Source organism: Chelmon rostratus, chromosome 17 (genome assembly GCF_017976325.1).
Source record: "Chelmon rostratus isolate fCheRos1 chromosome 17, fCheRos1.pri, whole genome shotgun sequence".
NCBI lineage: Eukaryota > Metazoa > Chordata > Actinopteri > Chaetodontiformes > Chaetodontidae > Chelmon > Chelmon rostratus.
In genome coordinates, this window is record NC_055674.1 from 20,465,097 (window position 1) to 20,488,109 (window position 23,013).

General features: G+C 41.2%; 2 protein-coding genes across 3 annotated transcripts; one reads left to right on the forward strand and one right to left on the reverse strand.

Annotated features, from left to right (window-relative positions):
• Positions 1–763: 763 nt before the first annotated feature.
• Positions 764–8,175, reverse strand: LOC121621461 (ornithine decarboxylase-like). Of its 2 annotated transcripts, none has more exons than XM_041957937.1 (9): positions 8,022–8,175; positions 7,548–7,675; positions 7,264–7,437; positions 7,003–7,175; positions 6,698–6,914; positions 5,117–5,200; positions 4,637–4,799; positions 4,241–4,362; positions 764–1,503 (listed from the first exon to the last, which is right to left on the reverse strand). In XM_041957937.1, exons 1-9 carry the CDS (start codon positions 8,041–8,043, stop codon positions 1,246–1,248), a joined length of 1,341 nt encoding a protein of 446 aa, XP_041813871.1. In that variant the 5' UTR covers positions 8,044–8,175; the 3' UTR covers positions 764–1,245. The 2 variants fall into 2 exon arrangements, with proteins under 2 accessions (XP_041813871.1, XP_041813870.1); XM_041957936.1 differs by having other exon boundaries at positions 7,003–7,202.
• A 1,697-nt stretch (positions 8,176–9,872) lies between these two features.
• LOC121620617 (synaptic vesicular amine transporter-like) lies at positions 9,873–22,627 on the forward strand. Its single transcript, XM_041956738.1, has 16 exons — positions 9,873–9,995; positions 10,365–10,466; positions 10,948–11,251; positions 11,347–11,405; positions 12,180–12,263; positions 12,431–12,523; positions 15,537–15,626; positions 15,748–15,791; positions 16,358–16,418; positions 16,986–17,081; positions 17,205–17,286; positions 17,517–17,568; positions 18,387–18,450; positions 19,764–19,883; positions 20,082–20,215; positions 21,710–22,627. The coding sequence occupies exons 1-16, from the start codon at positions 9,992–9,994 to the stop codon at positions 21,728–21,730; spliced, it is 1,410 nt and encodes a 469-aa protein (XP_041812672.1). The 5' UTR covers positions 9,873–9,991; the 3' UTR covers positions 21,731–22,627.
• Positions 22,628–23,013: the final 386 nt, after the last annotated feature.

Consider the following 23,013-nt stretch of genomic DNA (forward strand, 5'->3'; position numbering starts at 1 on the left):
CAAACCAAACAGGAAAACAACCAAAAAAAAAAAAAGTCATGAATAGTTCAAACATTACAAACTGGGTTATTCTCATATTGAGCAGACTCTACACATTCAGCTGGTTTCAAATAGATTATACATTTATATCCATTTATTTTATTTTCATTTTTAATCCTTTTCTACTTAATATCCATCTCCTCTTAGTGCTGTTTCCTTGGTTGCCGTCCTCCCTTCCGCTCAGGTCAGGTATCGGACACATACAGGTCCAATAATTGATGACCAGCTCTGGTCGCTCTTACTCCTTTTCTGGGCCTTCTGTAGTAGAATGGGCCTGTTGTGGTTCTTCTTCGCTTGGAAGCTGTTGAGTTTCTGGAGCTTAACAGGGTTTTTTGTTTTTGTTTTTTTGTGGCCATCTCCGTTATTTATTGTCAGTATGTTGAGGGGAAGTAAATATCACAGTTACCATAATGAGTTGATTGAGTGGCTGCTGAATTTATTATGACGACTATAATCTGAAAGTTGACGTTTTAAAGTCCATGACTGACTGTTTCTTTCTTGACTTTTCAAAAACTTAAAATCTTCACACAGATTTTACCAGTAACCATATGAGGAGTTAAAATAACCATTTGATAACATCAAAATATTGGTAGCAACAATTCAGCAGCAGTCTGACACCGACCACCCAAATCTATGCCCACGCTGTATACTCCACAACTATAAATGACTTCACACAAGTGCAATTTTCATTCACAAAATGTTTTCATTCACCTGTCAACAATAATAATAATAATAAACTTTATTTGTATAGCATCTTTCACATACAAGAATTGCAGCTCAAAGTGTTTTACAAGAAAGAAATCACATGCACCAAGCGAGTGCTGCACATAGAAAAAACAGAATGGACATAAAAACAGATAAATGAATGAATTCATGTAAACTAAAATGGAGAATAAAACCCACCTGGTGATGATAAAATCAATGAAAAAAAGACAACGCATAAAACCTCAGAATGAAATAATAAAATATAGATACAAATAGATTACATAGAAGGCATAAAATCAAGTAAAATAGAGCATTTTAAAAGAAGCATCAGCATGAGGCAAAGCTCAAAGGTTTGAGAGCTGTATCAGGAAGTCAGAGCTAGTTGGTTAAAGGCTAAAGTGAAGAGATCAGTTTTTAGCTTTCTTTCTTGTTTTGGGGGCATTTGTGCTTCATGCCCATGTTGTGTTGTTGTCCATCTCGTACAGAAGTGTCAGCAGATCATTAACAGATAATGTTGTAGATGTGAGAGAGGTTTGAGGCGCGCCACGTCTCAGCTGTCACCACAGGGCAAATGTGGGCTTTTTCAAAGCTGTTGAAGTCAGAGGATAGGCTCACAGAGTAAGCGCCCATGTTGTCGACGAGAAGCCAGTCCCCCACGTACAACTCAGGGATCCAGTAGTTGTCCATTACTTTGTCGATGCTGTCGCAGGTTGGGCCCCAGATAATGGAACGGTATCTTCTCTCGCTGCTCTCAACGGCCTGCGCAGAGCAAAATATAAAATCCACATCACGCTGGCTCTCACATTCTCGCCCCATGTTACAGTTTAACAGGCCAAAATGTAAGTGATAGTCGTCACATTTCATTTAAAGCAAGCGACTCCAAATGACTGAACATGAGGATGATATCCAGTTAGGTCATTGTGCTTATTAGGGACACGGGGCAACGTCCCGAGTCACTTATTACTATCCCGCGCGTTTCTTCTTCTTATTATTATTATTATTATTAGGGACACGGGGCAACGTCCCGAGTCACTGGCTCCTACAGCTATTTCATAGCTGCAGGAGCCAGTGACTCGGGGCATAGCCCCGAGTCACTTATTACTATCCCGCGCGTTTCTTCTTCTTCTTCTTCTTCTTCTTCTTCTTATTTTTCATCCTCCTCCAAGTTTTCGTCCCTTAACTCGTCCCGCAGCTTTGAGAAAACCCTCGCAAATTATATATCAAAACATGCGGTTTCATCGGGATCGGTGTGCTATTACTTTTCTCAAATTTATCGCAGTTTTTTAAACTGCGATAAATTTCCCATAAGAAATGAATGGGACGGGCGACAAAAACAAGATTGAAATTGGAGTTTTTCAAACATCTGTAGCTCAGGCATACATTCACCGAGAGACTTCATTTCAACTTTAAAATGTAGACCCAAGTCTGGTCTATAGGTGTGTTCATCCACATTTTGATTGGTCCTATAGTTTTTGATCAGTCACTGTTCAATGACAGTGATCGTTTGGAGGGAAATTTTGAGATTATAATGGGTGTGTATTGCGCGGAATGTTCGTGCTAGAGTGCGTGCTAGAGTGGCACAGAGTCTAAAAACGATCTGAAAATCTTCTCTTTTTCTCGTCGCTACGGCCACAAATTACACTCTACACGCATAATTTTGGGATCAGTTTGTAGACAAACTTGTCCTCTTTCGTGTGATGTCCTCGAAAAAACCGAGAGACTTACTGAATTTAAATAGTGAGGCTTTTTGTGTAGCCAGCTCCCTCCTGCTCTCCCATTAAGTCCCATGTTAAAATTCAGAGCTGTTTTGTGAGAAAAGCAGAAATGCCTCCTGTCTTTAGATCGCCATAAAACGAAAAGTTGTTGTGTCAGGAATAAAACAAGGTGATGGTCGGACTCAGGAAGTTCTCGGGAGTCCGATGATCTATAGTACACTCTGATATGAGGTACGGTTCTCTCACCAGAGGATTTAGTTCAGGAGGTTCGCCGAACCCAAATCTCACTGCATACAATACAAACTCCTGTTCTCTGAGTCGCAGAGTCTTTTTAAGTCGACCATTTTGTCATTTTTCTAAAGAATATCTGGACACAAAACACACGTACATCTGGCCCAGACTTGTCCGCATCTCACAGTGTAATCGGTTTTTTGATAGCAGCTACGGTTTTGACACAATCGCAAGTTGTTCGGAAGAAACCGACAGCGAAAAAGCCGCTTTTCAAGGGAAGAGTTTAACAGGTGCAACTGTCATTTACACACACACCGGTCAATAACCCACGCACACACATCTGCAGGACAACAAGCCTGAGAATGATTATCTTAACGAGCTCAGTCAAAACAAGGGAATTGTTTGAAAACAATCTCCGTCCAACAAACAGTTAAACTCAGCTTCACCAAGCGCTTTGCCAAAAAGGTTGAGACAGTAGTCACGCAAACACACACACAAGCAGGGCTAACCAACAGCTAAAAAGTGATTAAAAACAAGCACGTCAAAACTGAACAGGAACAGGTAAACAGTGGGAGAGGTAGAGAGGTAATTATCAGCAGGTGGGGCAGAAGTTACACACGCACACAAACACACACGCACACAAACACACACACACACACACATTCAGACACATATATACCAGACACATCTCCATGTAGGAGCTGGTTGGGCTGCTTGTGTAGTTCAAGCAGACACACACACACAAACAGACGAAGACACACACATACGCAGTCACACACAACGACAGATACATAAACACACACACACAGACAAATGCATAATGAAAACCCCATCCCCCCGCCCCCTTGTTAACGCTGTTAGCTCTATTAGCTCTGCTAGCACAGTTAGCTCTGTTAGCGCTACCGCCGTTAGCGATATTCGCACCGTTAGCTGTTAGCTCAGTTAGTGTTAGCTCTGTTAGCTCTGTTAGCATTAGCTCCATTCATGTTTATTGATTCAGTTCATTAATTCATGTTAACAGAGACATGAAGCAGAGGAGAGAAGCAGACACAGACAGCTGAGGTGATCAACAGAGACAGACAAGGAGAAAGCCACAGAAACACAGCTGGGAGCAATTCATTAATCAGGGACTGACTGCCTCTGATATCTGCCGTTTTCTCAAATTGCAGCCTTTTTCAATTGTCCGCTGCTTCGCCATAGTTTCTCCTAGAGACTTCATTCAAACTTTAAAACGTAGATAATTTTGTCGGCTCGAACGCACCCCGTGTCCCTTTCAAAATTTCCCAGGGGGAATTTTCTAGTTTTACTGTTTACTATACTTCTGTTTACCATAACCATGACCTCTCCCTAACAATCTGAAAGTATGTCACTGTAACCATATCTTATCTATAGATGATGTGCAATAACCACAATCATTGTCTAATTCTTACTATTCAGTCGTCACTGTGCTCAGAATCTGACACTGTTGGACATAAAAAAAAACTTTGTCACTGAAAGTCAGCTGGTGTTTTGCAGAATCATCAAAAATCATTGCCGGGGTTGACATTTACCCTGTGAAGGTATGGCTGAACCTCGCTGCAGGTGGCATCGGTGAGAAAGCAGCTCAGGGAGCCGTACACCCCATCATTGAGGTAGTACATCATCCTTCTGTTGTGGCTGTTTTCCTCGCCATCTGGAAAACAATCAATGGAAAAAAAAAGAAATGAAAGTGGCTAAAATAGCAACTAAAATATGCAAACGTTGTTGAAAATAATAGGAAAACTGTAACGCACATTAGCTCTGACATGTGCCATCAGACACATCCGCCAGCTGTCACCCACAACCTCCGGCATTTAAATTCAACACAAGCTTAAATACAACCACACTTGTGACATGTAGTGTGTGTACGATGCTGTGTATGATACAGGCATCCTTCACGTCCTTCAGCAGACACATCTATACATTACTGCTGTGTTCGTCCACATCATCCGTGACGACCCGTCTGGCGATGACGTTAGCTGCCAGCGTGAAGGCTGACTCCACGTAGTATCGACCCGGTTCTGCAATAATCTGCACGCCACTGTCAGGCGGGAACAGTTCGTCCAGTGCTCCGTTGATGACATCTGAAAACTAGGAGGGCACAACACGATGACAGGTTCACAGGTAGTCACCTTTGCATGTGTTTCTAACCAGAGAAACTCTGATGAGAGATAAATCATACAACCGTAATAGTGAAAAGAATGTAGGTGCGTTATCAAAAAAGTCTTCACATATTTACAATGGTCATGTTGTACGTTCAGGTGGGTCTGTCTATGTAAAGGTTCTTTAGTAATGTTAATGGTCCTTAGGGGAAAACAGGACACTTAAGAACATATTTGGAGTAATTACAATGCAGAGGTGCTCCACAGCAATGACTCAGCTCCAACACTGCTTTTTCTTTATCTTACCTCTTCAAATTTCACTTGAAAGTCCTCCCTCCCAGAGAACCCTCCACCAATATCCAAGAGAGTCATCTGGACACCGTACATATTCTGAAAAAAAATGTCAGTACCACTTCAAAATCAGGCATTATGAAGGGGTTCAGAAGCTTTGACTCCGGCTTGGTGGTGCCCCGTATTAAAGGGTTTGTGATGAGCTTCACCATGGGACCCAGATATTTGAATCATACTTGTATCATCCAAAAGCAGACAGCACTAAAAGTCAGTCTGTGGAGCTGTAAAGTCAAATTAATGATTAGCAGATTTAGGACTAAAATACTACCTGACGCAGCCACAGCATTAAAGCCCATGCTGATGCTAATGAGTAGCAAATGTCTTGCAGGACTTGCTAACCATTAGAAGAGAGTTGTTAACCTTTTACTGAAAATGCTAAGACTTGGAGGCAAGATCACACCACTTCAATATTTCCATCAGCTGGGAGTGAAGGAGGGTCATAAAACTGACAAAAAGACAGTTCAGGTTGTGGCCAATAGCAGTATTAAATATTTATAGGCAGAAGGAGGACCAAGGGTTGGCTCTGCCAAATTCTATCTCTTATTATTGGGTAGCTGATATTCATATGCTGGTGTTTGGGACCAGGTGTTGGAAGAGGAAGAGGAACGGGACTCACAAATATTACAAAGGTAGGGTTAGCAATTGGTCTGGTTCAGTCCTCACCAACAGGCCTCTGAGTAGCAAGTTGCTAAAACTTTATTCAGGGGCAGATGATAATGTATCTAAGATACAAGTGTATTTAAGATACGTGTGTGATTCTGGCACCTTCAGCCAGATGTTTTGGTCCTGTCTGCAGCTAGAGGATTTGTGCACAGGGGTTGACTGTTAATGGCCACATTCTTCACCACCACCTCATGAACTGAAGGATGTAGTGGCTCACATCAAACTCTACCAGCCTCCTACATGTTACTCACCCAGAAAGTTTGAGAACATCTTGGAATCTTTCCTGTTCCATTTTCAAAACTGAACAAATCCACTTCGATGTGTAATTTTCCACATGTGAGTTACAGACCTGATGGATTAAGAACCTTAATCTCTAAACGCAGATGATTTACTGACTTTTGCTGATGGCATTGATAAGTCTTTCTTCAAATGACACAAGCAGAATTTCTTATCTTGATAAACACATCAGGCACATGATTGATAAAGCATCACACATTTTTCACTTTCCAGTAAGACAAAAGCTAAAGTAAGTAAAGTCGTCTGCAATTATAAATGTTAATAAGTAGTTAATAAAGGGTATATTAGTATGTTAGTAATTAGTTACAACTTATGAACCCTTTATGATGAGCGCCTTATCAGACAGTGGCACCCCAATGTCAATCAATCAGTCAAGAAATCTATCAATCCTTAAAAAGTACAACTGTATGAAATGTAAGGTTTAAAAGTGTCCTATTAGCTGCATCACTCTGATATGCTCCACACTCACACAAACGAGCAACAAGCGAACAGCTGCTCGATCAATGACCGTACCTCCAAACATGTGAATTTACTGTGGGGTTTTATTACCGTTCTATTGCTATGACGATGACTTACCGCGATGTCAAAGACACGTCGGGCGTCTTCTATAGCATGCTTGAATGCCAAACTTGCAGTGCACCCGCTGCCTACGTGGAAGCTGACCCCGGTGACCTCCAGGCCCAGCTCTCCGGCACGTTCCAGCAGCTTGCCCACCGTCGCCAGTCTGGCTCCGAACTTTGGACTGAGTCTGAACAGGGATTCTGAATCATCCACTGCGATGCGGAGGACCAGTCTGGAGCATGATTCAAAAGGCCTGCATGAGTCAGCACTCAAAGAGGGAGTCACACTCAAAACAAAAACAGTAGAAGTTGTTCACTTACTTGGCTTTGGCATGACAAAGAGCAATCTTTAGGAGTTCGTCCTCGCTATCAAAAGTCATCAAGTTGACCCCATGAGCACAGGCGTATCTGATGTGCGACCGCGGTTTGGTTGGATGGGCGTAAATGATTTTATCCGGCGTTGCTCCGAGATCAAGGGCCAGCTGAATCTCACGCTGTGTTGGACATGTTTTCAAGTGAGACTGAGACAGAGAATGATCATAAGCACCGCGGGGGGGACAGAAAAGAAAACAGGCACGGTACCTTGCTAGCACAGTCGAAACCTGTGCCCAGAGCACTTAGCATCCTCAGGACCGCCGGCGTGTTGTTGCACTTCACTGCATAGAAGGGCTTAACTCGAGGCAAGCTGGCGAGCCACCTGCCGTGCCTCTGAAACACGCTGTCCAGACTGACCACATAGAAAGGCTCTTCACTCCCCTGGACGAAGACGAAAGTTAACGTTTTTGAAAATGCACATCTCAAGAAAGTCAACTGTCTTGCAGTAATTTCACGCGAGTGTAGATTCACAGCCAGTCCCTGATACTCACCTGTGACTCAAGCTCTTTTATTTTCTGGTCTATGAAGTCACTGATGCTCCTTCCATCATCTAAAACATCGATGTCACACTTTTCAGGGGACGAAGCATGCATGACTGCTCCATTTGTAGAAACTGGTGCTGCATGGGACAACAAGCAGTAAAAGACAAAATAACTGTCAGTCTACACTTCTAATAATTATAAACTTTATTTGTATAGCACATTTCATGGCACATTTCATGCAAGAACTGCTTTACAGCAAAGAAAACTCTTAGAAACACTTATACAGCAAATATTGTCAAGGTGAGGCTGGATCTCAAGACAGATCAGCCCTGCCTGCCTTTGTTTATAGCCTTTTGTCTCAATGATACCACTGTAGACGAGGACAAAAGAAAAGAACACGCAGTGACAGCACTCATAAGCACATTAACCTCATACATTACATCACATCAAACACCACCGGGAGGAGGTTTTCACTTGTCTCACCACAGCCTGTGTGCCTCTCCATGTCTGCTATCTCTATCAAATGAGCGTCAGCATCCAAGCAGCATTGCCATGAAACAGCAGCGGACGTAAGGCGGATTAAAAGAGCTCCCAAGAACGAAGGGGAATGAGATGGAATGATACTCCGGTTATGTGAGCACACCAGCGCACTTTCCCCGCCTACTGTATTAAAACAAACAAAGTCTGGATGTTTTCTTGATTTTACACTGCTGGACAGCAACAGTAATAAGTTACTCATCTACCTCTTGAGCCAGTATTCTATCAGCTGTTTCCAGCTCTTCATCAAAACTTTATGACGCTGAGATATTTAAACAGCTGATCAGTGCAAGTTCAACTGTTCAGCTGTTGATTGCTAAATAGCAGCTTTGCAGTGCAACAGTTGATCCTATAGAGGCAACCTCTCCACTCAAAAAAAACCACAAAAAAACAAGAAATATCAGTATTGTATATATTCTATATAGAATATACATAGTGTTAGTTCAGCTTTAGCTTGTTGCATGCATGATTCACATTATCACTGATTATCATTCAACAATTAATAGCATGTGCACATTGTTAAACAGTGCAGGTGATACAGCTCAACAGTAAACTATCAGCTATCAAACACTGATCAAGTGTCCAGAGATAGCTGGTTCTCCCGCTGGCAAACATTCAAATCAGATTGTACCTTTTAGTTGACACAGTAGAGTCAATGTTGATTTCTCCTTTCCTCTATCTGCAGGGCAATCAACCTCTCCTCATTACAGCACAAACAGCTCAATTTGTTCTGATGAGCAGGGAGCCTAAATAACCGCTGAAAGCACCGATTCCCGACATCTTGTTGTGTTTAATGCTGTTGCATTGAGGCAGTGGTCGGCTGGTAAATGCCACTGTTGCGGACAGAAACCAGTGCAAATACAATCCTGGATTCCCCTACAGCGAGCGAACCTCAATGTCACGACGCCAGATGAGGGACTGAAGCCACTTGGAAACGTGCCAGTAGATCATTATTACTGTCAAATGAATCAAATGAAAATACATTCTTCCAACAAAAATTTTGTTACATCATGTCAGAATTTTGCACATTTCATCCTCTTCGTTTCAGATTTGACATATTTTTCAGGTATTTTTCATGTTTTTATTGGATGTTTTTCTATTTTCTAGATATAATTCTTCACTTTCGTAATACTTTTTATTTTCTTTGACTATGTTCATTTTTATGCACCAAAGCATACTGGACAAATTCCTTGTATGTGAAAACCCACCTGGCAGCCAACCTGAATCTGATCCTGATAATGAATGAAAGGAGTGACTTTTCATCACATCATCACATTAGTCTAGTTTTGCAATGCCACCATTTCACATTTTGTCTTTTTATCTGCCGTTTAGGAACCCAAACATTGCATTAAATATAAAGGGTTAATTCATACTTTTGGTGATTAATATATGATGTCTCGGATAAGCTCCTCAGCATCACTGACCAGGTGCAGATGAGGTGACATCATGCCATATTTTATTGGACTTTGTCAAATGGATGGAATTGCCATGCACACATGTGCACCAATGGCAACCTTGAAACCATAGATTCCCCCCCAATGGCAAATCCCAAGTAAACGCCGGGTTACCATCCGTTTGGTGTTGAAGGTCAGCTGACAGGGGAGCTGATGACCAACTTACGAGCCGCTGGTGCGACCCGGTCTGCACTGTTTTAGAATTAAGAGCAAATTAGTTCTTGGTGCAAAGGACTGAATTTCAACGTCTATGCTTTGTCGAAGCCTCAGTCAGTGTATCTTTGTGAAATCCCTCCCAGTTGTCTTAAGGGTCACGGTGTAAGATCATTGTTATTTTGTCCCAGCCATGGAGCAGGATAAGGTGTAGCCCTTGGTAAATCTTCCTGCTTTTCTGTGTTTGCTTGAGAAACTGCACAAAGCAGACCACACCTTGCAAGCGGCTCCGCTGTAGAAACTGAAAATATGGGTAAGTTTGAGCTACGATACTCTCTTCTATCTCATCATTGACACTGCTGTCTGCAAAACGGAATAATTAGAGATTACATGTATTACACAAATCTGAAAATGTCCTGATGGGACTGCAGTGATGTGCTATATATTTGTTCTTGTACATATTCACATACAGATTTGGCTGTTTAAATCTGGAGCTATCTATCTGCACATAGCTAGCATTGGTGTTAGAAGAAGGCACTTTTTTTTTAATGACTGCATATATGCAGAAAATATATATATATATTTTTAAATCTAAATCTGTTCTGTGTTTTCTGTGTTTCAAATGGACCAATTTTGAACAAAAGGACAAATACAACACATGTGTGCTGTATCTACCTTCCAGATTTACTGACCTGGCTGAGACAGGAGGCCCAGCTGAAGAAGATGGTCCTGGTCATCGTGTTTATCGCCTTGTTCCTGGATCACATGCTGCTGTCAGTGGTTGGTAGGTTTAGACATACAACAGTTTACAACAATAAAATCTGTCTTACACATGAATGCATCAGTGATCATAATATATAACACAGAATAGAATAACACGAACAGGAACCAACACTAGTTTATACTATGAATACATTTTGCTGATAATACATGTGTATTTTGGTGGTTTGGTACATTTACTTACTGTACATGAAATATCTGAATACTTCTCCCACCACTACACTTAACTGAGACGATTAACCTTACTTATTTGCATTTGCCCAGTAAAGCTAATGAAGATGCTGACTTTACTTGTTTTGCTAAGAACTCCAAGGTGATGAATCAGTCGAAAAAACAGTGAATCTGTGAATGTTGTAAGCAATACTGATCTTACTGTGCTTGTAAATTCATGTGTAAAAAATAACATTGCATGTCATTTTTGGGCCTTCTGCCGAAGAGATCAAATCTCATTTAAAACATTTTGGTATGCTTCATTTTGATGGCAGTGCCAATCCTTCCAAGTTACCTGTCCAGAGCTGACCAGGCTTCCTCCACCACATCCGGGAACAGCACCGGCTCAACGGTCAGTTCTGCTATTATCCAGCCACTCGGGAACAGATCAGGAAGTTTGGGCTCCACATTTGCAACTCCACACCAGAGCCCAACTTTGTCCAGTGATCCCCCCCGTTCAAACTGTTCTGGAGCAGAAGCTGAGCTGGACGCAGTAAACATCAAAGTCGGACTGTTGCTGGCCTCCAAGTCCACCATACAGCTTATCATTAACCCCTTCATCGGGCCACTAACTGACAGGTGGGTGACTTTGATCTGAGGGGGATCGGCACACATTTATCAAGCTCAAACACACTACTCAGTGTTCCCCTTCCTATGTATTGTATATCGCACAGGATTGGATACCACATCCCAATGTGTGCTGGTTTCTGCATAATCATCTCAGCGACCACCTGTGAGTATCGCATCAGACAGCATTCAGACAACATCTTCATTCATTTGAATGAGGCCACGGCGAGCTGCCTCGGCGAAGGGATCCAGCAAAGAAACATACGGTTGACTTTTGTCTCAAGGCAATGCAACGTCACCCAGTAAGGCTGTGTTGACCAATCAAATAAATGCAAGCACACTTTATTTCTCCTGCTTAACTTCCGATCATCGTGACAAATGTGATAACAATTGCAGCTGTGGTAAATCCCCGACTTACAGTATTATCAGCTACCGTGCAGTGTTTTGGTATCTGCAAGGCCTTTAAACTCACAAACCTGCTGTTCAAACTGGACTTCCTGGATTGCATTTCACGTCTCACTGATATGTGAAACAACATGCACACACTTTTCTCCATCTAAACGCCCACTAACGCTCCAATCATAGTTTATTATCTAACATCACTGAACTGAAGGTGGCACAAGGCAGTTCAGGCAATGTGAGCTCAGGTAACAAGTACATCCAGCATCAAGTCCTGCCACTACAGTGATAATGGGTACAGTGAACTAGTAACTAATTACGTTTACATGTAGTAATTGATAAAGTTACTTTTGAGAGGTGTAACTAGTAACTGTAATTACTAATTGTCGCTCAAAGTAAAGCTAATGTTTAAGTCTCTTAAGTCTTTTTATGTTTTTCACCATGTGTTCAACAAAAACAAGTTAATTTTTTATGCACGATTTATTATTTATTCATAATTTATGCACTGTTATTGAATCTCTATGCCCTTGTCTCTTGGAAGTGTTTGCCTTTTCATCGAGCTACATCGTACTGCTGCTGGCCAGATCAGTGCAAGGTGTAGGTGGATCCTGCTTGTCTGTGGCAGGTACGATATGTTCATGTTTGAATATTTTACAATATTGACTTGTATCGACTAAAACAACAGGTAAAATTTAGTTTTAAAAAAAAAGAGTCGGCTTTTATGTTCATTTTTCTTATAACTTATAACGTATTGTTATTGTTACTGTTGTTATTATTGCCTCTGTTTTGCAGGAATGGGTATGCTGGCTGACATGTACAAAGATAGCATGGAGAGAGGGCGTGCGATGAGTACATCCTTCATTGGTTTGGCCTTAGGATTGATAGGTGTGTATACAGGCACAGCTTCCACATGCACATATACAAAAATAAAGAGATTTGGTTAAAAAAATGAAATAAGTTATGAATAAATAATAAAACTGTTTTATTATACAGCAAAAAATATAAAATTTAGCTCGCACTCCCTCTAAGGTGTATGTAAACTGCATATAAACTAGAAAAGGTCAAATTTCTGTTGAAATTTTAGGTGTGCTTGCAAACTAAACCGCTTGCTGGCCCTTTTGTGTCCTGAGAATGCTTCATCACGCCGCGTTGCTGCTGAGTGACGACGTGGTTGCACACGATGTGTAACTGTATAACTGGCAACATGGTGTCCTGGTATTTTGTGACCTGCTTAAGAGGTCCGTCTTGGCCTGAGGAATCCAAAGAAAAGAAATAGTCCTTCTGTGTCCCATGGCTCATTCGTCACCAGGCAAAAAATGGGCTTTAGAAATGGTTATGCCTGTACTGCTGCTGTTGGTGACTTGTTTGAATATGCCAAGCAGACGCCCAAGACTCATACTTGATAGAGAGGTGTCCCCAAACTGCTGAGGTGCTTGTCTTCACCTTCTAGTTGGCTTTTGGATGTCTGCTGAGTTTTCTCATGCCCAACACCACTGTCTTTCATTCCACCTGGGAGGTTATGAAGTCCCTCCTGCAGTTTTTGCCAGCAATGATGCTTTCTAGAGGACTTTGGGAGCAATAGATGGCTCATGTACAGATCAAAGCCATAGTCAATGACGCCACCTGTTACTTAAGCAGAAAACTGTTGGACTGAAAGCTGTCTGTAACCACACAGGGAGAACTGTAGGTTTCTTTTGTGGTTGCCCTGGTTCAGCCCATGATGGAAGGATTCAGCACTGTAGTCCACTTTTGTCTGCGGTGGATCTGCCTGCTGATCACTTTCTGCTTGGCGATGGAGGATATCCTCCCACTGACGACCCCATTGTTGTCAAACCACACAGGGAGCCGGTCCAGGGGCCAATCCAAGCTTGCTTCCACAGGCACCATTCAAGGCCAAGGTGCATCACTGAGACCTCTTTTAGCAGGATGAAGGCCTGGTGGAGTGCTATCTTCCTTCAGACTTTACCACTGGATTGGGTGATTGTCCCCAAGGTGGTCATTGCTTGTAGAATACTCCTCCTAGGAGACATTATGGATGAGGCTGTGTTTGAGGGCACCAGAGGACGAGTTGCAGAAGTGGTGAGATCCGCTGCCTTAATTTCAGCTTCTGAGCAGAGGCACAACGTGCTGCAAGCGATTATATGTAATATACTGGAGCTGACACACAGGGTACAAGTGTAAAAGCTAAATATGGAGTTGTGTTGTTTGTCTCCTGTTGCAGTAATAACCCAGTCATAAGTACTAACCTTGGAACCTGTACCACTGCAGGACAAAGGAAAAACACCTGTGAGCCTGCTGGGCAAAGACACACTTTGTGGACTGGGATGCGCCATCCACTGCTCCCCTGATGGTGTGATAATTGACACAAACAAGAAGGAAGGAGTGATGATGGCGTTAAGGGGTGCAGCATCTTGTGTACTGGCTGGGAGATATAACACAAAACTTCCAAAATAAAACACAAAACACAAAATGGGAAAATTCAGCAGAGCTCAGCTCCCTGAAGCCAAAAAACCAGACCTTCCAGTTTATTGCGCACTACAATGTTTCAAGACTCAAGAGACGAAAAGTACAGAATGTTTGAAACACCAGCAGCAAACTTTGCAAATTGACTCAGCAGCATTAATTCTGGGTAAACAAGAAGCAGTGTTTGCAAAAATATAAAAATTATTATCTAAGACAGCGATTAAAAAAAAAAACACCCACCCACATTCTCCAAGGGTAATCCAGGGTATGAGTCTAAGCATTTAGGGCACTAACTGCAGAGTACAAACCCACCAAATGTCCTTACGTGTGGTATAGCAGAGATAAAAACTGCATCAAAATGATGGTTTCTGTTTCCTCTCAATCGACACCACAGGCAGTCAGGCTTCCAAAGGTCTTGGAAGGGGAAGTTGCTGGAAACCTGTTCAGTGAAATGCTTGACCAGGTACCAGTTCAGCTAAGGTTTCAGATGGTGTCGAGATAGTTTGCTCAACCAGTTGAGTTAAGGTTAAAAGCAGGATGCAAATCACCCTGGAAACCACAGTACCCCCTCAAGCTTGAAGACGAGGAGCGAAATTAAGCAACAATCATGTGACTTTTGAAAGCTGGAGTGCTAATAAAAGAAAAGAAAGATAAGAGTAAATATAGATTTGTACATGGCCTCAGAGCAGGAAACAAAGTAGTTGAAGGTCATGATGTGGAAGTGCCAAACCCACATATTATGTTGTCTAACGTTTCAACGTCATTGATCTTTGTTCTGCATTTTCAGTGTATCATTGAGCAAAAGAAGTAGACATTTGTTTACCTTCCAACACAGTAGACAGTCATGTACCTTCGAACAAGTGATTTAAGCACAGCCCTGTATGTTTAATAAAATCCTCAAGGACCTGCTGGAAAAGATTCAGAGTATGGTAATACAGTTCATTAGTAAGCCCCTGCACTTACTTTACCAGACTTGTCATTTTTATGCAGAAGCAGGCATGCATGTGGGTTTCTGACTCAGAAAACAGGAGTGGGGTGACACTCAGAACCAATAGCATATTACTCCACAGCATTGTCCCTGCTAGAATTGGGCTTCCCTGAGTGCATGTCCCAGAACATGTCCTATATAAGAAAGCATCACCCATTCCAGCACCACCAGGCTGGAATTAATTAATCAGCTGATCTCAGTCTTCAGCTGATAACCAAGTGATCCCATGATGTTGACTGGTTGGCCCGGTGTGCTCCTCCTTGGTTGGAACAAAAACCTGCAGCCACCTGGCCCTTTATGGAATCAGTTTGACATGCCTGCATTAGACAGAAGACATTTACCGTCATGGAGGTTTGAATCCTGGCCATCTAATTGCTTTTCCGCTTACAAGATCATGCCTCTACTTCAGTGTTGAACTTTTTCTCTCATCTCTTTCATATCCTGAAGCGGGAGCTCCATTTGGCAGTGTCATGTATCAGTTTGTGGGGAAGATGGCTCCATTCCTGGTCCTGGCTGTCATCGCTATGTTTGGTGGAGGTACTGTAGAATGTTGTACATGAGATAAAACATTTAATCCTCCGCAAAAGTATCAGTGTGAAACAACTGTTTGTGGTGGTGTTTGTGCATCAGCCTGTCCTGTTTTACCGTCCACACACAGGTTTACATTTCCTCATCTTTCAACCATCACAGGTGCAAACCAAGGTAAAGTACTGCAATTACTGTCTTGTAGTCAAACTTTACACTAAAGAAATACTCCACCGAAAACTTTGGTTTTGAATATCAAATACTGACCTTTGCAGGGTCTGTGTAGTGCTTACCAGTTTAATTTTCACACCAGTGAGAGAAATGTACAAAACAATGTAATGATCACCGATCTGATGAATAACAATACAATTTAAGACGTTTGCATCTTTTTGGATTTTCTTTCTATCAAGTGTTGGGTTGAAAAATGGGAAACTGATGGTTTCTAAATAAACAGCAATGTTTATCAAACCATAGCATTCCTAGAGCATCTTCAGGATGAAGAACTAATACAGTTTGAATCCAATTTCATGTCTTTAATGGCACAATTATGCTAAAACTAAACTAAATTAGACTTGATGAAATTAACTGAAAATTAGTTGAGCGTTGATGATGTTGTTTTATGTTGTCAGATAACATCAGTACATTAAGTAAATGGCTAATTTTAATTACTGCGAAGGTTATTAAATGCAAACTCAATTATTCAAACTTTCACTTCTCTAAAACTGTTGTGTGCTTGATTACAGATGGAGAAAGGCACTCCACTGCTGACTCTCCTGAGGGATCCATACATTCTCATTGCTGCTGGTATTTAAAATCATAGAAATAGTCAACGGTGTATGTAGAGTACAGTATGACGTCATCTGGTTTGCTCTTAGTCCTCCGTGCTCTCCACAGCCTGGTTTTCCAATACCAAAATCAATGTTTTATCACCTCAATAAAAACTGTCTGCAGTACTGTTTTCAGCTTGCGTAATGTTGTTCACAAATAATTTTGCAGCCTGCAGTTGTATATCACCTTTTGTTTGCATCGGAAAAAATTGCATGCACGTATCTGAGTGTGTGAGTCTGTAAAGATGTATTTTAATCAAGAATTCTCCTCCCTACATTTAAGTAAAAACATAAAATCTCAACACAATATTATTCTACCTACATGTCCTGGTACTACAGGCAGAAAACAGCAATTTGCTAAAACCTGGTACATTACATCTCTGGTTTAATATCAAGTTAATGTTCATAAATAAATAAAATTCTTCGGTTTAGTAATTAGCTTAAAGTTTTGTTGCTCTGTGGAATGGTACGAGGATTGAGAGCGTACTAAATGACATAATAATGATAGAAATAATAAATACATTCTATTGGCTCTGCTTTTCAGGAGCCATATGTTTTACAACGATGGTTGTAGCCACAATAGAGACGGCCCTTCCTATCTGGATGATGAAGACCATGTGTGCCAGCAAATGGCAGCTAGGTATTCAAGATGTTGTGCTCATCCCGGCGCTCCCAGCCCATACAAGAATTCATGGCTCACTTATATGGTCTTCATTTAAGTTCCGTTGCTGTCTTCTCCCATCTCCTGATGTCTTTGTGTCAGGAATTGTCTTCCTGCCGGACAGCCTATCCTACCTCATCGCGTCCAACGTCTGTGGTCACCTGTCGCAAAAACTCAGTGGAAGGTATGTTGATCTAACCAAAGAGGCCTTTCACAGTTAATGTTTCAGAGAAATGTTGTTTGGAGAGTCCCTGGTGGGATGTTTTAAAAGCAGCTAATGGATTTTTTTTTTGTGCATATTATTTTTGTTTGTTAATGTTAGTTTTAAGAGGTTTTCAGTCTTCTTCATGGTTTTGGTATCAAACACACCGAGACCACCTCTGTTTATTCGATGTTGTTAATCTTTTCTCACAGTTGGCTGTCTGCTTGTATTGGAATGATCCTGGCAGGAATAACCATCATTTCTGTGAGTCCCATGTATTAAATAAATGGTCAAATTTATGGTTACAGCCCCCAGATATAGTGTAAATATTTTGGAATCACATTTAAGTACCATCTGGGCACTTACCAGTGACTACAAGATATAAAAAATGCATGTCTGGGGGACTCATATACCTTTAAAAAAACATGATTTTGGAATGCATGAATAGCTCAACAGTATTCTTTATACTGTATGTTATCCAACGAATGTTAGTTAGGTTCATTGTTCATTGTTATCTAATGCTGTGACTGCACATACCAGCTTGTCCAGGTTCATTTACTGTTAGATGCATCTTGCATCTTGTATTTTATCATCACTGTAAAAACAAACACATAACTGTGTTACAGTCACAGTTAAAGAGGTACAGCCCAGGGTTAGCCTGATGTGTTGTTCCCCAGCAACAACAAGAATCCACATTATATTAAGTATTTCATATTTTGAAACTTCTCACATGGGAATTTTCCATTCTGTAAACATGTCAGAATTTTAAAATAAATATGAAAACTTGTTTCATTGCAATATCGGCACTATTTTCCCGATTTCCCATAATAACAGTACTGTACTTCATAATAAAAAGTACCCAGTAATTCAGGAACTACTTATTGCAAGTCCCTTGTACATGCAAAGGTCTTACCTCCTTATCACCTAATCTCTCAAACATTTTTTTTTTTTTTTGATGTTCTGAATATACTCGATAATTACAATGTAGTTTGCAGGCTGTAATCTAAATAAAGTAAAGTAATAAATATCATAAACATAAAGTACATTCCATGGCACTGTAAATTTCTTTCTTTATATTTCAGTTTGGTTTTTCCAAGACCGTCTATCATGTGATTGTTCTGAATGCACTGGTTGGATTATCAGTTGGTAAGTCGTTCCTGATATTTGATGTTTAACTAATAGGGATGTAACAATACCAAAAACTCAAAGTACGATAATACCTTGTTAATACCTTTTGCTTCCCTCATTCATAAAATAAAACAAAAGTAGCAGCCATGACCGAAGCATGTGCAGAAAATTGCCATGATTGAACCACGAACAATTCAAAACAAAATCAATGCAGCAGTCAGCAGCAGTCCTTCAATAAAATAATTCAAAGAGCTGTTCCATTGGGTGACCACATTTATGATCAGTTTATGTGCTGGCAGGTTTAACCGTCTCTGTTTGGTGTTCAAACCCACTCGTGAAGCGAGGTTTATGTGGTGGGCCGGCCCGGCCTCTCTCACCGCTACATCCTTACTTCCTGTCTCGTCTGCGACGACAGCAAGGCCGTGACGATTGTTGTTATTCTTCGTGTCGAACTCCCGCCTCAGCTACGTCAAGCCCAGTGTGTGATTGGAAAAGAGGCCTTGAAACGTTTCATTTCCCATTGGCTGCTCGTAACAAAGAGATGCACTCTGCTTCTTTGTGTCACTTTAGCTTTTGTCTCTTGGTACAGAGCTGCTCTCACTGTGTGACCTCGGTGGAACTGTATACTTTGGCTCCAGTGGTTACTAACCTCCAAGGTCCATTGTTGTTGACCACAGAAAACAGCCTTCAGTCTTTGGCTGTATCACCACGCATCTTGTTTATTTCTCCAGCTCTGGGACTGTCACAGGGAAGTGGAGCTCCAAATGCTTCTTTCGGGCTCCTTTGGCTGAAGCTTTGTTGTTGTTGTGATTTGAGTTTTTCTGGCTGGCGATCGTGTTTGATGTGTTTCCGGTAGCGTAGTTGACCGTCATCCATGAAAAGAATTTGGAAGTTGTTTAATGTTTGTCAGTTCTTGAAATGGGAAAAATCGAAATGTTGTCACAAATCAGCCCTAAAAGTCGATGCAGCATCCTCTGTCTCTTTTTCATTATCATCCGTAATTTTCTTGTTGGGTTATTATTGGCTTGCACACAAAGGATGATGAGAGTCTGTCTTCTTGACTACTATGACTACTACTAGACTTTCCCCGTCTGCTCTTCAAACAAAAACAATCAAATTTTTGACAAGGATAACCCCATGGATGCCCACGATGGCATTGAGCCATATTTCTATTGCAATACACGAGATTCGGTACATTGTTACATCCATATAAACTAACAAATCACTTTTTGGTTGAACTAATCAATAACTTGTTTCTACCGGTTGAACTAATCAATGATTATCTTGTTTCTACCAGTTGAACTAATCAATGATTTTCTTGTTTCTACCAGGCACAGTGGACTCCTCCATCATGCCGCTCATGGGTTACTTGGTAGATCTGAGATATGTGCCAGTATACGGTACAGTTTATGCTATCGCTGATGTCGCACTTTGCATTGGATTCTGTGTAGGTGAGCATTTTTCATCATGGTGGAACAGAGGCTCTTTTGTGGATGGGAAAAAAAACACCTATACAAGCATACTTCTCCAGATGAAATGACGAAAACTTAAACTGCAGCTTTGCTAATGACCGAGCAGCAGCCCCGCAGTGCCTGAACGTGTCTCTCTTTTTGTTTTGAAGTGTTGAACGCTGTCTCTTCTGTCCAAAGGTCCAGCTATCGCAGGTCCTATCGTGGCATGGATCGGCTTCCCCTGGCTCGTGGCCATAATTGGAACAGTAAACATCGTCTTCGCTCCACTCTGTATCTTCCTTTTTAGTCCACCTCGGCGGGAGGAACAAGTGGTGAGAGCTTGAAGGGGAAAAACACAATTATTATATAAACCAGTGCTTACTGACTGAGAGACATATCGGTCTTTAGGATTTCAGCCTCCTCCAGTAGAATGAAGGTCAATACAAATTTATTTATGGTGCTCAAAGACATCAAACTTTAAATTTTTGAAATACTTTTCTGCTTAGCCTAGTTCCCATGCATGTGTTTATTAAGTAAAATTTCATGCATGACTGAATTAAAATATATTAAGGGTGAAGAGTAAAGGAGGTCATATAAAATGAGGCCAACATATCTTACCTCAAACTTAATAAGTGTTTATAATCACATCTTCAAGATTTTAAATAATGTTTTACCAAAATAACGCAACCTGTCTGAGATTACAAAATGCTGTGCCACTAACATTTGACTAAATGAGTAAAAAACAGCATTTAAGGTAGCATAATCGGATATTTGTTACTTATTTCATTCAACTGTATGAATGCTACGTACTCTGAAACAATATTCAGACATAAATAGAACAAATACATGCAGTACATATACAAAACAGATATACAGACCTTATTTCAGTGGTTTAGGCATCAAAACTACTTAGGTTTGGTTTCTTCCTCTTCAGTTTTTCTGAGCTTTCACACCATGAATGAAGGCATCAACCAATCACGTTGTGTTACGTCACAGCTCCTAATAACAATGGCAGAGCTGTTGATTGTGTTTCTCATCACCCTGCACGATATATCGAAGAACACAAAAATTAAAAGGACAGTGAACTCAAGGACAACACTGGTCAGCTCAGTTCCTCCACACACACACACACACACACACACACACACACACACACACACACACACACACACACACAGGGGCGCTGTGGTCATCATCGCTAGAGGAGGGGGATGAAGCTGGCATTTTTTCTAAAGAATGAGCCGACCCGAATCTATTTGAGCCTTTTATTGAACAAGTGATTCAACTGATGAAAAATTGCATTGCTTCCAGTATGAATAGTTTCACATTTTTGTGTCATTTATCTGTCACGTCCCCTGTGTGTTAAGGCGTTTTTAGACTAAATGACCAAACAGCCTAAATTAGGTCAACCTAATCAGGTAATTCCCGCTCATTCTAAACTAAACGAGTACTGTTAACTCTGGAGCACATACTTCTCCATGCACGCAGATATAAATAAAACAAAAGTCACTGGTCGTTAATGATGTTCAATGAAGTTTAATATCATTTGCTCCACTAACACGTTGTATTATAGCTTGTGATGTTACAGTGACTTTCTGTTTACAGTTTATTGCTTTTGATTGAGTGCTCTGAACTTTACTTAAGTTTTAACTTCCTCGCACATTTCTAAAGCTTTATTGGTGCAGCCTGATTTAGTAAATCATAAACTTGGTGATGAATTACTTACAGCCAGTGCAAACCAATCCCGAGCCTTTATTTAGCTTGGCTGTCATTACACTGTTTACTAATTTGCAGTCAGTCATTACCTGTCTCGTCTTGTGTTCCAGCTGATAACAAAGGAGCATTGAGGAAGCTCAGCCTGAGAACTTCCAGTCACGATGTATGTGGACTTCAACTCGAGCACATCTGCATGGTTTCGGCCTGTATGGAGAACCACCACGGATCTTCACCCTTCATGACGAAGACCAAGCGAGGACGCCCGGTTTGTAGGCTGGAAAATAAATCAGCGGTCATCACAGCATGTACTCCATGTCACAGGCAAATATTGTACGTTTTACTTGCTGTGCATTTGGCAGTTTTAGTTACAATCACTTTTTAGAATAAAACTTGTCCAGTGAAAACCACATATCTGCATTTTATCTCCTGCATGAATTCTCCTACTTCTTGTAATGAATAAACTATTTAAAAACCCTCCTGGATAATCTGATGGAAACTGGTTTTCTGAGTTCATGAGAAGTTGACCTTTTCAGAGCCAGTGATGCTACTGATGGTCTTACAGGATGATGATAATACAAACATACTTTGACCTAAGTGACTTTTTGAATGCTGCAGTGGGGGTGTTGGTAGTATTACTGTACTTAAGTAAAGGATGTGAATATTTCATGCACCACTGCAAAATGCACTAAGAGCAGACTAACTAATCATATGCTTGCAGACTTTTAACATTTCTCTTCAGGTATGGATCCAACCCCTAAAAACTCATCTGTTTATTCAAACTATTTTTTTAAATTCCTTCATGTCTTGCATTGCCTCATCTCCACCCGCTCATCGGCAGCTCGGCTGTCGGACAAACTGTTCCCAGCAACGTTTGCTGTAACTTTCTTTTCCGCCACATAAAGATTCCTGCCAGCATTTGGCATGAAACATCATGCAACTTGGCAGGCTAACCTTGGCTAACATTATCTAGCACACAGTAGATTTGTTTTGGACACAGTCAACAAAGTGTAAGAGTAAAATAAACTTACTGGTTAACCAACATGTTGGCTCAAATGGATTGAACAGCTCCAGGCATCGATGTAAGTTTTGTGGCCACGGCAGGCGACAGTTTGACTCTGTAATAAATGAAGGCTCATCAGTTTCCATCAATGAGTTTGATAAGATCGTCTCTCTGGTCCGTGCAACGCTGCTCGAAGTGCAGCAGCTCCTGGATTTATTCGGAGCGTGCCTGCTCACACTCTGCTTCTCTGTACACAACTTGCAAGCAGGGAAGCTCTGACAGATTCCTGCACAAGTCCATCCAGGGCAGACTGTCAGCTCTGCATAAAGTGAAGCAGGTGAATTGGAAGTGACTGAAAGGTGAAAAATGTGGTCCAGCACAACCATTACCTAATGTCCGCCATGATCCCACAAT

Excerpts from the sequence above, each read along its gene's own strand:
- LOC121620617 (XM_041956738.1), top strand. Across the intron at positions 15,627-15,747 it reads CATCGCTATGTTTGGTGGAG|GTTTACATTTCCTCATCTTT; the intron begins GTACTGTAGAAT and ends GTCCACACACAG. Across the intron at positions 18,451-19,763 it reads ACTGGTTGGATTATCAGTTG|GCACAGTGGACTCCTCCATC; the intron begins GTAAGTCGTTCC and ends TGTTTCTACCAG.
- LOC121621461 (XM_041957936.1), bottom strand. The coding sequence starts at position 8,043 with ATGGAGAGGCACACAGGCTGTG. Across the intron at positions 7,676-8,021 it reads GGAGAGGCACACAGGCTGTG|CACCAGTTTCTACAAATGGA; the intron begins GTGAGACAAGTG and ends TGTCCCATGCAG. Across the intron at positions 6,915-7,002 it reads CTTTGTCATGCCAAAGCCAA|ACTGGTCCTCCGCATCGCAG; the intron begins GTAAGTGAACAA and ends ATCATGCTCCAG.